Source organism: Trypanosoma cruzi, genomic scaffold (genome assembly GCF_000209065.1).
Source record: "Trypanosoma cruzi strain CL Brener 1047053516715 genomic scaffold, whole genome shotgun sequence".
Classification (NCBI taxonomy): domain Eukaryota; phylum Euglenozoa; class Kinetoplastea; order Trypanosomatida; family Trypanosomatidae; genus Trypanosoma; species Trypanosoma cruzi.
In genome coordinates, this window is record NW_001849383.1 from 1 (window position 1) to 14,614 (window position 14,614).

The 14,614-nt window shown below is 55.1% G+C and overlaps 1 protein-coding gene and 3 pseudogenes across 1 annotated transcript, besides 5 other annotated features; all 4 read right to left on the minus strand.

Moving 5' to 3' along the window:
- Positions 1-7,263: a sequence feature (areas not merged during assembly with more than two copies in the genome that could not be assigned to a particular haplotype).
- Positions 1,741-3,534, minus strand: Tc00.1047053508193.20 (annotated as a pseudogene).
- Positions 6,284-7,303, minus strand: Tc00.1047053508193.30 (annotated as a pseudogene).
- Positions 7,264-8,287: a sequence feature (heterozygous, non-Esmeraldo-like haplotype).
- Positions 8,288-11,339: a sequence feature (areas not merged during assembly with more than two copies in the genome that could not be assigned to a particular haplotype).
- On the minus strand, positions 9,306-11,090 carry Tc00.1047053508193.45 (annotated as a pseudogene).
- Positions 11,159-11,422: a mobile genetic element.
- Positions 11,340-14,614: a sequence feature (heterozygous, non-Esmeraldo-like haplotype).
- Positions 12,930-14,114, minus strand: Tc00.1047053508193.60 (UDP-Gal or UDP-GlcNAc-dependent glycosyltransferase, putative; the record flags this gene model as incomplete). Its single annotated transcript, XM_802900.1, has 1 exon — positions 12,930-14,114. One exon carries the CDS (start codon positions 14,112-14,114, stop codon positions 12,930-12,932), a length of 1,185 nt encoding a protein of 394 aa, XP_807993.1.

A 14,614-nucleotide genomic window follows, 5' to 3' on the forward strand; every position in this document is an offset into this window, starting at 1 on the left:
TTGGTCCTTTCAGAGCCTTCAAATTTCACAGTAGCGATTAGCGCCTGTTTTCTTTCTTTCCTAGCGTGTCTGTTCAAGAAGTGGAGAAGGCAGCAGCGGCAGAAAGACAACAAAAACGGCAATACATCAGACACGTCACTGAAAAGCACGGAGTGTCGCTGCAGCAACAGCAATTGTTTCCTCCCACCACACACATGGAGTGAAAGGAATGTGTGTGTCCAAAAAGAGGACGCGCAACCAACGACAGGCGTGCCATCGTCATGCACAAACACAGCTCGGGCTGCCGTTATCTCCCCCGCAGCCGCACGCGTCATTGGCTCCACACGCAGATGGAGATGAAGCGTGATGGGGAGCGACAGCAACACCCTTTTCCCTCGTCTATTCCCAAATAAATTCGATAATCCGCACGCCAGCCACCATCGTCGAGCGCTTCCGCCCTACTCAGTGGGAATGTAAAAGAGAGCCCCTGCCCCCGGAGAGGGAGGTGCGGCGGAGACCGTGAAAGGCAGACCCGTTATGCATCGGCGAGGGGAATTTTGCCTTCTCTCCGCGTAGGGCGCTGTTGAGGACAGAGCTTTTCTACCTCAATAACCCGCGCTCAGCGTTTTGGTGAAGCACAGCTTCCTCGCTTCTTCAGAGTCCATTCCACGTTTTTTGTCCGGGCACCTGCAGAGCCGGGCAGCGGAGTAGATGCAGAATTGTCTCTTCGCGCAGCTCACGTTGGCTGGTTTTCACAATGTCCAGTCGGTGGTTGTGGCATGCCGTGCGGCGGTGGGTCAATCCCTCACTGCTGTGGCACCGAAAGCCGCATGCTGGATGGCGAAATTCAGCCGGTGGTGATCTTATCGGGGTGTCGTCGGCAGGCGACGTGCGCTTTCTCGGTGGCCTGACCCCTCGGCCATCATGAAATCGGCGACAGTGTGGTGTTGATGAATGGATGTGTGCGCGCCATTTTGAGCACACGGTGCACTGTTTCTCGATGGCATTCTCCTCCTGCGCGGCGGAGACAGCCGCCCTCGGAAGCAAAGTCGCTATGCGGGTTGTGCCTCAATTGTGGTGAGGGCCACGTGGAGACTCCTGTCGTCCTTTCCTTCACTTGCCTGAACCTTTCGTGTTCCGGCGACGGCGGCGGGCGGTGACCAGTGCCAGCCCCAACAACCCGCAGGCATGCACGGACACACAACAACAACGGTCCCCAGCAACGCGTGGGCCACAAAGTCACACACTCTCCTCCTCATCTCCCCACAAAAAAAAAGGACCGTAGTGATCGTTGGGCAAAAAACCAAGAAGGAAGGCGCACCCCAGCGGAGTGCCCACAGTTCTCTCGCCCCAAACAGAAAACAAACCGAAACAGATTCACAAACAATTCACTCCCCGCATCCCCCCATGCCATCCCCAAGCACCATCAGTAATGACATGTGAGGCGCAACTCAACAGCACCCCGTTTCACGGGTTCGTTTAGACTTCCCAGCGCCGACCACCCACATCAGCGCAGCGCTGCGGGAGCAAAAGGCGGTGCAAAACAAATTCACAAACAAAATCAATACAACGCAGCATCCATTACAATCCGCTCCACGAGAAAAAGCAGCAACGATGACGGTGGCAACACAAAGACAACGCCTCAGCCATGTGGCCACGCAACAAACACGTGGCGATGCCACCACCACCAGCACAATCCCAAATGCGATCCCTTCCACCTCCCAGACACACCGCAGTGCTCGTTGAGGCAAAGCACCACAGGGATTCTCGGGGAGAAACATGCGCCTGTTTCACTCACTGTAGAAAACACGTACTTCTGCATCCGCCACCCCCCCACCTGACACCGACATCCCTTCCTCAGCCCAAATTCCGCAAAAACAGCCACCGCCTCCTCCCCACACTCACCCTCACTCGGGTGCTCAACCGCGTCGCATCTCTGCCAGCCACCCATCAACACCCTGTCTGCGTGTTGCACACAAATAATCTCCCACGACATTTCTCGGGATAACTCCTCCCAACCATCAAAATATGCCGCCAGGCACCCAGTGAACTGCCTCACAGTGCCGGCGGTGGTGTTATGCTCACCCGCCGTAGCCATCCGCAGCCCAACCAGCGTCTTCCGCGGCGAATCAACAAAGAAAAAGCCGTCCACCAGCGGAAAGTCTTCAACCTCCGGTATGTACAGCAGCCAATACTTTATACAAGTCTTCTTGTCAATGTGTTCCACCGACGGAAAAAAATAGTGGCTGGCGGGGCCCTCCTGCGAGTACACTTCCGGCGCACAGCGGTGTGACGGACGTCGTGCTGGTGGCCTCAGCTCCTTCAGTTTACGTCTTATTGCACCCACAAAAGCCCCATTCAAAAATGCAAACATGGCACATTTCCCAAAATTTTCGGATATGAGATAATCCCTGACCCTCGATACAAATAAGTTAAAATCAGCCTGCGGCATTAACTTTGCCAACATGCACAATGTTTTACTCGCGAGGTGGGCAGTTATCGGTGCATTGAAAGGCGACTCGCCATTGCGCTCTCCTCGTACTCGGACAATCCTTGCAATATATTCGAGCGCATTGTTACCCTCCCACAGTTTGGAAGTTCCAAAAACAAAGTAACGCTGGATTCCCCAAGAGGGTGTCCTGTCCACAAGGTTGTGGCAATTTCCAATCCAATAGTTATAATCTCTCTCGTCAAAGATGTAGCGAAGAATCGGTCCCAGTTTGTGCATGGGACACTTCGCCTCTCGCCAGTATTCCGCTTGCTGCTGCGGAGGCTGATAACGCTTCTCCAAACGCACATTGCCTTCACGTCGCTCTCATCAGGGCAATTCACTATGGTTCGCGCGGCTCTCTTCATACCCACCCAGTGTATGTAACTTGTTGTCTCTGGCGCTGCCACCACAAGCATGCCCCATTCTCCGGGAGGCAAACAAGGAGACAGAATTTTCCACGTGCATCCCACGTCGTAGATAATATACGCCTTCACCCTGCTCAAAGACAGTTCCTTCACAAATTTGATCATCCTGGGCTCACTCATGTATACTGACACCGTACTGATGGTCCTGTCAAACACGTACGCCGTACCTCCCAAACAGTGAGCAACCACTTGGAGTTGCTCCGCATCGTGGTGCAGCAGCTGGTAGAGGAGGTACGAGCCGGCAGCCATCGAATTCCCGATCCCGGGCGTCCCAATCAACACACGCCGCTTGGGCGTAAATTCGGTCCCACGGTCACTGCTGAGCCACTCGGTTATGTCGCCCTTGAAGATCTGCCACGCTCGCTCTACCTCACAGTTCACATGGCAGTCATGAATGTATTTACCCACTATCCCCGAGTACGGCCATCCCTTGTCCGAGGTGAGCATCACCATCCTGGGACGCGGTGCACCGGATTGCTCCAAAACGTCATCCTTTTCGAATAATTCGCCAACTGCCTTGTACGTCCATGACTGTTTCGGTTTCCCCTCATAAACCTCCATTCCCATCCCCTCACCGCCAGGAACCTCCACGACATGGCTCCACCTCGCATTGTACACAGACTCGTAGAATCCCCTGCATGGATGCCTTTCGACCCAACTGTCAAGAGCTCACATTAGCAGTCGCGCCTCCTCCACTCTTCTGCGAGTTGCAGCAGGTTGATCTGCGCCACCTTCAAACTCCGGCCTCGCTCTTCTCCGACCATCTTCCTGCGGCACAGCAGACGCTTGAATTCTAGGCACTGATTCCCCTCGCTTTTTGAGTCGGAGTTAAAGCTGAACATTAACCACCAACAAGGAGGAGAGTGAGTGAGAGAGAAAATATGCACAAAAATGACTCGCAGCCACAACAAGAGAGCCATCCACACGGTGTGACGGCCCAACACATGCAAGAGAACCACCGCAACGACGGCAATTGGGTGCCATCCACTCAGCACGCTGTTGGAGAGAAAAAATTATAACAACATTAGGAGTAAAAAGAGTGAAGAGCGCGCCCTCCCTTCAACCAGCACCGCGCACCCACAACTTCCACGCAGCAAAATACACACAGCCATTGGTTGTGGCAGCCTACAGGGCGGCAGTGACACAGAAGACGCTCCAGCACACAACACCATGTTCTTCTTGTCTCGTGCACTTGTAAAAATACTGCATCCCTCCACTGGCAGATAACACTGTGACCAAAATTCACACCAGAGCGGAAGTGCGAAAAAAAAAAGTATAAAATATGCTGCCATTATTAAGTTATTGCCCTCTTCTTCCGCGTGAAACCTCGAAAAAGAGTGGCAACGTTGGATGACCATTGCGAGCTCCGTACTCGAATTGCCCCATAATGCTGCCGCCTTGATTATTGATGTTAGGGGGTTGCGGAAAAAAAGCAATACGTGAGCCGCCGTGCCACAGTAATGGGCCGTTCCGCTGTTGCCGCAGTGTAAACACGTCCATTTCTCACCGTTCCTCAGGTAGAGCATCGCCCTGCAACCCAAATGCCAACATCTCCCACTCCTAGTCCAAATAACGTCGCGACAGATGAAGTACGGTGATGAAGTTGGAATTACGGCAAGCTCCGTAATAGCGTCTGAAATAATTGAGAGCTGATGTGACTTGTGGGACGATGCGAACAAGACAAAACACCGTTCTATTATTGCCCGCCAGTGGCTGTGCAAGTAGTCCACGCGCCATGAGAGGAATTTGTGCGTTGCGGCTTCTTCGCTGCCTCCTGGACCTCGTGATCCACCATGTCCCCCCAGTGATCCTCGCAATGGGCAAAAATATGCAATACTATCACCCTCTTTTTTTTTTTTTAAAAAGTTATGTCTGTGCGGATGGAACAAGGCTTGCCTGGGATGGCATCGCATGGGAATGGGCAAATGGCTACCTTTTGCGGCCAAGATAAGCCGTCCGTGCACAGTAGGATCGCAGTGTATTGCAATCTCCGTGCTCGTGGAGCCACTGAAGAACAGCCTCCAGCAAGACGAGACCCGCGTCAATTTCCGCAGAGTAGGTGCACACATCCTTTGGCGTGGGCGCGTGACAAACAAGCACAGGTTAAGGAGCATTTATTAACTGTGCACCGTTGCGGAAGAGGATAACCACACCTCCCTTCCTCTCCTCCGAGAGACTGCAAGCCGGCCATCCTTCAATGACGGTGTTGTATTCAGACAACAGCATGTGACAGTGGACACGTCGTGCCGTAATGAGTCCCAACGGCTCCGCCGTAGCAGTCGATGTCGTTCGTGCGGCCAAGAGGTAAAAAGTGACGCGGTCAATCCGTACAGGTAAGAGAAAAGCCGATATACCAGCAGGCAAAGGTCTGGCACAATATTGCAAGGAATAGATGACTCGTAGCACTAGCTCTACCAATGCCCCCGGCAAAGAGGTCCAAATTGCTGCGGCCCTCAGGATTCTTACTTGCACGCAGACCTCCAGTGTGGAGAGGAAATTGTCCAGATGGGTGTCGGCAGTTCCCGCATTGCTGGGTATTTCCGCAACCGCCCTGATGACTGAGGTCCAGCCTTGCAACAACTGTGACAACACTGAAGGTGTGTTTGGAAAAGTGTGCGGACCTCACAACCACACAAGAGAATCTGTCCTGCCGTCCATGCGTAGGACCGCACCCGTGTGGGGTGTCGTCTTCCACACAGAGAAATGCGGCAAAAGATGATCTGTTGAATTCTGGTCCTACGGCGGCGGACACCTTCCTCGAAACTGGTGAGGAGAGAGTCCACAGTAACCCCCAGGATCTTATGGGGTTGCCTGTCGCAGGGGTACTGTCGTCCATTAATTCTGAAGAACCCCAGTACAGGAGCTTCGTGGTGCCCTGCATTGTTTATCGCCATAAAGGATATCCTGTCCAAGAGTGGAAGACCCTTGGCTCTTGTCCACTCCGAGATGGCATTAAAGAGCGGTTGCATCGCCTCATCCAAATGAGTTATGCCTGGCACGGTAGCCCTCACGACCACATCACACGCATAGGCCAAAATTTCCGCAGTGATAGTGTGATCAATGATCGGAAGGTGCACAATCGGGGGGGCAATGGCTGCCGGTAAATGCGCCTGTTGAAAGCTAAGTATTGGGCCATCGAGAAATACTTCGAATGGCCACGGTACAAGAACAGACCCTTGAGGAGCACCGCACGGTAGCAGTGCCCAGACAGAGTAACATCCCGTACGGAAGGTGCGCCCACGTCTATCCGTCAGCCAAGCGAGCATAAACCTCTGCTGTTACGTCGAGACACCCAAGGATCGTAAACCATCCATAATGTGACGGTGTGAGGCCTTGCAAAAGCCGTCAGTAAAGTCTAGGAGGGCCGGTATGCTCTCCCGACATACTTTGCTGCCCCTGCCCGGATGGTTCTTGCACCCAATTTCTCGCCGGCATAGATCGTTCCACCGTCGCAGCGCACCAGCGACGACGCAACAGACCCCTCGACGCCCACGAAGCGCAGCACCGAATCGGACACCGCGAGGCGCTCTCCAAGCACAATGCCGCCGCCGCCGCTCACAACTGACACGTTTGTCACGGAGAACACCGAGTGGCTCCGCAGACTGAGAATCGACGAGGACGCCACATGCATCGCGGACGCGGTCGGACCGCCCGACGCCTCCAGCAACACGCCGCCAAGCACCACACCACTCGACAGCAGGTCCACGCCGCCGTCAACGTACACCGCCGACCCGCCCGCCTGCAACGACCTCAGCACAGTGTTGCTCACGCGCAGCTGCGTCTGCAACAGCGACGTCGCGTACAGCACAAGCGGCGACGCCACCGCGTCCGTCAGCCCGCTCAGCTGCGAGTAGCGCATCGGCCCCGCCGTCACAATCGTCGAGTCACGAACCGTCACGTTCGTGCGTGCCGGCAGGTTGTGCACAAACACAAGCGAGCAGTAGCTCCCGGACAGCCCGCTCACGCTCACCTCCAGGCTCCGGTCACTCGCCGTATCGCCGCCGTAGCCCCGCACGTGGATCTGCGCACCGCCGTCGCACACGCAGTTCCTCAGTTCGATGCGCAGCGCGCCGGGAAGCATCGCCGCAACGTCAAACACAACAGCCACGCCGTTCGTGATGTACACGCCGTCCACAAGCACCGTGTCCACGGCGCGGCCAACCGTGATGGCTCTGTCCACCGTGCCGTCCCGCAGTCGCAACACCACCGCATGCACCGCGGGCATCCACGCCGCCACCGCAACCAGCGCCAACACAAAAAGAAGCTCCACACGCACAGTTACAATAGCCCTGCGCCGCACGCGGTGCCGGCCGCGCGGACACGCATCCACCGCAGACTGCATCCACCAACCCAAACAAGTACAAACAAAGCTGTCGTGGTGTGTCGCACTCGCCCCGTCGAACGTACCTCCTGTCCAACAAATCCCTTTCTACAGATAGCAAATCCAGCGACACAATTCTGCCAGATCGTTATCCCTCTAATACCATTCCTAATACCGCAAGTAATACCCAACACCTTGAAACGATAGTTGTGCTGGTCAAGCCAATTTATCTCCAACTGCTCGGTCAGAGGAAATGGAGGCAAAAGCAACAGCAACACAGTGGCACGCAGCGGCATCCGGCCACAGACAGTCACCGCCACATCACAACCACCGACAAAAAGAAGCGCAGACACCATCACGCCAGTGACACCATCGCCCTTCCACCGCCAACGCAGCCCCACACAACCACCATGCAGAGTGGCAGGATCCCAGCAAAAAAGTAAAATGGCCATTGGCACCGCTCTTGCAGCCAAATGGTTCTACCACAGAGAAGTCCCGATGCCGTGAAAGACGCACAAGAGCCGAGACAGTACCACGTGGCGGCGTTGCAACCGGCAGTCAACGAGCGCGCAAAAGAAAGTGCTGGCGGCACAAAAAGACGTAGAGAGCGTATCTTCTGCCACCAAAGAGTGGCCTTTTCTCGCTTACGCAAGTCGGCATTGCACGACGAACAGCGTCCAGGCATATTGCGCGCACACGGCATACACAGAAAGGGACAGCGGAAGGCGAGCAGCCAGACACAGGAGAAAGGGATCCACACCAATTGTTGTTTTTCCTCACGTCTTCTTAAAGCCAATTTCCTGCACGCCAACCAACATCACTCCCAAAAAACGTAGAGGAGTGACACAGCGGGCCCCCACAATCCCTCCTCGCAAGGCACCGGTGCCTGGCAAAACGTGAGAAAGACCACCCACGCCACGAACAGCCACTCGCTGTTGCAGCTACAATGCGCCGTGTGGACCGCACACAACTCTCTGCATCATGCGCGGTCGTCCCCACTCACGCACATCATCGCGGACGTGTCGCAGTCCACAAAAACGGGTACAGCGAAAGGACTCCCTGCGCTACCCACAGCTGAAGCGTCGGTGCCGCACACGCACAGCGCCCACTACAACAACAGCGCATCAGCAGCAACTCTCCGGCGAGCGGCACAGTGCTGGGCATCAAGCGGACACTCACACATCGGCACGCACGCACGCCGCAGAGCCTCTTGTATTGACTGCGTGGCCTAGCAGCAGTCGCAAAAAAGCTCTCAACTGTACTCACAAGCAACGCCACCCACGTCGCACAGCAAAAAAGAGCCATGCGCAAACCATCCGCTCCCCTCCGAGTGCACCCAGCCACTCTCGCGTCATTGCAGAGAGGAACACAAGTGGCCACCCTCGCGGAACATCGGTGCTCTAGCAGGAAATAAAAAGGAATGGCGCATGTCAGCAGCAAAGCCGGCGGAGGAACAATCAACGGAACACGGTGACACAAAGTGGAAGCGAAAGCGGCAGAAAAAAAAAGTGAGCCGCAGCGCTTTGCAGTAGAATAAGCTCCAATGGAAAAAGATTCAAGCAGTACCCCAAAGAAACAAAAAAGAATAAAACAAAATTACCCCAGCAGAAAATTTTATTTCGCGTGTCAAAAAGAATAATAAGACTGTGTGTGTATGTGCGCATGAGTATTACGTGCGCAATGAAAAAAAGAGGTCGCCCTGCTGCACGACCCCACGCGCCCAGCAAATTTAATGCGGCATTCGGCCTTGTCTTCGACGCGTCAGCTTTGCCATCCGTGGGACGCACGGCAGTGAACTCTCCATCGCGCGGAGGCAGAACAGAAAGGGAAACAAACAGGGAAACCCGTCACTCATGGCAATTTGTATGGGAAACGAGTATTGGGGTAAACAAAAAAAAAAAAATGGAATGCCGATTATCCCATAAAAACACCAGTGAAAAAAAAATTAAAAATGAGATAAAAAAAAAAAGACCTTTCCCTCCCAACAAAATAAAAAAGATTCCTCAAAGTGCAAAGAATAGCTCCAGGAAAAAAAATTTTGTCATTTTTCATGAGGCCTCGCAAATTCATCCCTCCCTTTTTATTCAAATGACGGCTGTCATGCCCCACAACCCCAGCAGGAAAAGCAGTAACACGCGAGACGCATCAATGCACGGCGGTGTCACCGTTTCCTCCATGGAGTCTCAAGTCAGTAATGTTCCAGAAATTAACGGTGCAGTTGCCAGAGGACGGCGCTGCATTGTGCGCTCAGCGAATCGCATCCGCTTCAAATGTGGTGCTTTTATTAGCCGGTGCAGTGTCAACTCCCTGTGGCGCCCCTCCTTATCGTTTCCAAGAAGAATTTCAGCTGCACCAGACTAAGAAGTCTTGGGGATGTCCTTCGTGGAATTCCGTTCGGCGCCATTGTGTGGAGCAGGACTGGTATCTGAACCCACTGTTGCCTCGCGAGCAGCGTCCTCTTCTTTGAGGTCAGTCGTGTGTTTTTCACTGCTGGTCTCAGGTACATGGGACGGCACATCTTCACTCTCAGCCGTAAGCGGATTGCCTTGCCGCAGTTGGCGCACAGTGGACTCTTGCTGCGGCGACCTCGATTCACCATCACCAGTCGGCTCTTCTTTCGCTACCACCTTCCCTTTTCCTTCTTTTCATCTTTCGTCGTGGAAGAGATATGATCCCCACAGGGTAGTCCAGCGTCAATGAGTTCATCGTTTTTCGTTGCCGTTGCAAGCAGTGTTTGTGTATTTTTCCTTTTTGTCTGCTGATTCGTCTTCGTCGGTTCGCAGTTGTTCCTCTGCAGGTATTGGGGAATTTGGGTGCATAAAGTGATGGTGGATTTACCGCATCCTGGGTGGAGGCATTCCCAGAAACAGTGTCCCTTGTGCCTTCCTGCCTGAGAAACAGACCTTGTAACCGCGGATGGATACACATTTATGCACCCACACACATATCGTTAACGAAAATTTGCCTCAAACGTTCCGCTCGGAAGTGACCTTCACAGCACCGCCGGATACCGTCTGACCCTCCAACTCTGTGGTTGATTAGCCAGCAGCGGGTGGTATTGGAAGCGTGACGTTGCTGGCTATGAGTCTCTCGATGTCTTTCTCCGCCAGTTCGCGGATGTACAAAAAAAAACGTGCACCGTCAAAGGACTGCTCTCTCCCGTCATCCCGCTGTTCCCCACCAATGTGGAGGCGTGTGAGTTCCTACTCGAATTGAGAAAAAAGCCAGAATAGACCTCTTAGTAAATAGTCCTCCCACCAACACGTACACATACCATTCGCCGCTTATACCCATTCTTACGGCCACCTGTTACGTTGTGTTTCATGTTCCCAAATTACCGTCATCATCGTCTGACAACGCCGGATTCCTACCTGTCAATTTTACTTCGCAGTTCCTGTCCTTCGTGTACAACAGGTGCAAGAGCACAGCTCTGCTACCCTCCTTTGACACACCATGGTTGATCGCTGTCGCCAAAAGAGTGGAAATGTTGTTCGCAAATTTACACAACTGACTATGCGACATTTTGCCAACAAGCCACTCATCTCCTGCCCCAGCAAATTCGAACGTCACACCCCGCTCCGCGCCTGTCAATGCCCCATGAACGGTTGCGTTCACGCAGAGGTACTCGTCCCTCCGCTCGGTACCGGTTACGTTACCAAACAGCCAACAAGCCCTTCAGTGGGAGCAGGACCATTAAGCATACCCTTTGTACTCAGATCAACCTTGCCATTGGGCTTGCGCTTCCGTAGGGCGGTGTTCACTTCCTTCCAGCTCCTCACCATATCAATTATCCAATTCCTCTGCTCACTCAGGCGCACAGAGGCAAGAATGCATGACACTACATCAGACCTCTTTTCGAACAGTGAAATAAATTCTTTGCCAACGCCATAAAGCCTGGCACCGGAAATAACGCCACCACACGCAATAAATTCTGGAAGTATCTTTTTTTTTCTGCTCTTACCAGTCGTATTAACTACACCTCAATTGTGCAGCTCTGGTAAGCGTACGAAGGAATTCAGCAGCAAGGATAACCTTACTCCACGGGCAGCCACTATAGAATGGCTCCAACATCTGCCCTTCCGGCCCGTAAAACTAAGTAACAACTACTCATCGGGTTTGAAGCATGAACAGCAGGCGCTTAGCTTCCTCTCTAGTAAGAGAGTACTAGACCCTGGCACCACGTTGAGGCGGCCGGCTGAGCTAGGGTAGAACCAAAATCCTAAAGGCGTTGCACGTCGGTTGACAAAGTTGCATACAAACTTTTGCTTCGCCTTTTTCTTCCGACTACGCTGACGTGGTGAGAAGTATACCCCGCCTTTCCACAAATTCTGCACTAATTAAACCTCTCTGACAACAGTATTCTCCTTCACCAGTATACTCACCAAACAAAAATAAAAAATGAAACATCTCACCAAACCCCAACAACAGACCTCATGCCCAAGGCAACAGTGCGCGACATGTTTTTTTCCCAGCCATTTAGCAGATAAATTCTATGGACCGCACTTGGCACGGCAACGCGTGCTCCCGGACAGCATGGGGCTGTAATTTGACCCGGCAACACGCGGCTGGCTTGGACGCTGGTGGATGCCGCCAGCCCTGTGCCAAAAACAGCTCCATGAGGGAAACATTGCTGGCTCTTAGCTTCCCCGAAAATACCGGGTCCAATTGGCCGTGGTAGCACGCTGAGGCGGCCGGCATTGCCAGTGCGTACGGCTCCTGGCGGCATCCACCGCAAAAAATGCCCTCCGCGAGAGCACGCGCCAACCCAAGACGTCACCAGAAGCGGAGCGTGCGTCCGCACGTCTCTCGGGTGGAACCAGCAGCGCCCCGCACAACGCAGGGTGCCGCCGCAAGCCCGTCCCCCGTCCGTCGTCTGCTTCCCGCCCGCCCGCGCCGCAGCCGTGACGGCCCCTCGCTGCTCGCGGCGCTCTGTGCGTCCAGGAGCCCGCCACAGCAGCCCCTCCTCTCTCCAGTCGGCGGACTCGGCACAACACACTCGCATGGGCGCGGGGAGTGCGTGAAGGAGAGAGCCCCGCGGCGTCCTCCTGTGGGAAGCCGCACTCGCCAGCTCGCAGTCACCCCCACCGTGGCACGTTCCACCGGCGCGCAACCGTCACACGGCGCATGCAGCGGCCCCGCCCCTAAACTCTGCACACTGCTACAAGAGAACACGCGGGAAGGAAAAAAGGGGCAGCTGCGTCGTCAACAAGCAAGGGGCCGTGGGCCGTGGGCTTTGCCCCGCACACGGGGCACACCAGCGGCGGAGGGGGCGTCACGGCACGCTCTCTCCTCCCACACACGCCGGGAGCCTCACCACCAGCACTGGCAGCAGTCGCACCGTGAGGCGCCCCGTTCACAAAGACACCACACGAACGCACGAGAAAACAGCCCCAATTCCTCCCAACCGCAAATAAACGGTATAATAATATGAGAAAAAAACAAAACCATATACATTGTTCATTGGTGGCCCGGCCCGCGCACTCACGTCCACGCCACGTGCTCCCAGCGGAGGCTCGTCAGCAGCCCAACACAACGGGCACCCACTGCCTCCACCACAGCGCTCCGCACGCGGGTCGAGGGCAGGGAGCGGCACGGGGCGGTCAATGACACAGTTCACGTCATTCGGCCGCAAAGTACATAGAGAATCACCTGGGACACACCAAATAATTAGACAATACATTCAGAGTAAATAAAAAAGCATCTCCTTCATATATCAATCGCACACGGGATATATTACGTCCTCTGAGACCCATGACACACGGGCGGCAGGCGATGTGTCGTTGCCAAAGCGCGCCATCAGCGCTGCGTAGTCGTCCTCCCGCACGTGATGGATACACATCGAGGTCGGCACCACCTGTGAGTGCCCCGTGCCATTACGGGCGTCATGGAAATGGCAGGGCAGTACCTTGACGTATATCATTGGCTGGTACTTTATTACCCTATCGAGAACCCACCCGACCATGATATCCTCGCAATGAAACCGGAGCAGTGCAAACTCTTCCTCACGTTCCTTGCTGTACGGTATGTACGCCAGGCGCCGCAGCGGCTTGTACGAAACCAACGCCTCCGCCACATCCCTCGACAAGGTGTAGCACCAGCCAACCATAAATGTGCTACCTGGTAAACCCCTTTTCACGAAAATCGCAAGACCCATGTGGCCTCCCATGTAGATCCCTCGGCGCGGCAGGAGGCGCAGGTGAGCAACGAACAGCGGCACACGGAGAAAAATGTCGTCATCGCCCTTGGCGATGTACCCCGCTGTCGGGAACAGGCGGAGCGCAAGGTCAAACCACATGTACGTCTTGCGCGTCACACCTATCTCCGCCTCATCGCCCCAGGAGCCACTGCCACCAATCTTTTTCTTCGTCGTCACGCGGCCCTCTTTCATTGGCAGCGCAACCACATCGTGCCACTGCGCCGCCTCCTCCAGCAGCGCGGCAGAGTATTCGTAGCCGTGCGACGGGTGTCGCCCAAGGACGTACAGCACGAGCATCGCACCGGTGAAGCCGTTCGCCCTCGTCGCCACTCCGGGGAACCGCCAGCACGTCGTCCGCTGCAGATTGCGTCGTGTTCGCCTCGCTTCGTCGTCCGTGGAGGGAATGCCCAGCACAACCAGATACTCCCGCCGGCCCCACTTTTCCACAGCACTGCGTGGGATGTAAGCCAGTGCTGCATCGTCCGCGGCGGCGGCTCGCGAGTGGCGGAGGTTGTTTGGCTCCGGCGCGTCATCATCGTCAGTGGTGGCAAGCCTGAAGAACAGAACAGTCGTGGCCGCAATGAAGAGAATCAACAGCAAGGCAACTCGCTTCAGCTTACGCCTCAGTTTCGGATTCGCCATGCTCGCTTTCCTTGTGAGAGGCCAGGCAAAATGAAAGGGGCAAAGGGTGTGTAAGGACATGAGAGAATTCTTCTCTTTTTTGTTTTGTTTTCCCAGCCATTTAGCAGATAAATTCTATGGACCGCACTTGGCACGGCAACGCGTGCTCCCGGACAGCATGGGGCTGTAATTTGACCCGGCAACACGCGGCTGGCTTGGACGCTGGTGGATGCCGCCAGCCCTGTGCCAAAAACAGCTCCATGAGGGAAACATTGCTGGCTCTTAGCTTCCCCGAAAATACCGGGTCCAATTGGCCGTGGTAGCACGCTGAGGCGGCCGGCATTGCCAGTGCGTACGGCTCCTGGCGGCATCCACCGCAAAAAATGCCCTCCGCGAGAGCACGCGCCAACCCAAGACGTCACCAGAAGCGGAGCGTGCGTCCGCACGTCTCTCGGGTGGAACCAGCAGCGCCCCGCACAACGCAGGGTGCCGCCGCAAGCCCGTCCCCCGTCCGTCGTCTGCTTCCCGCCCGCCCGCGCCGCAGCCGTGACGGCCCCTCGCTGCTCGCGGCGCTCTGTGCG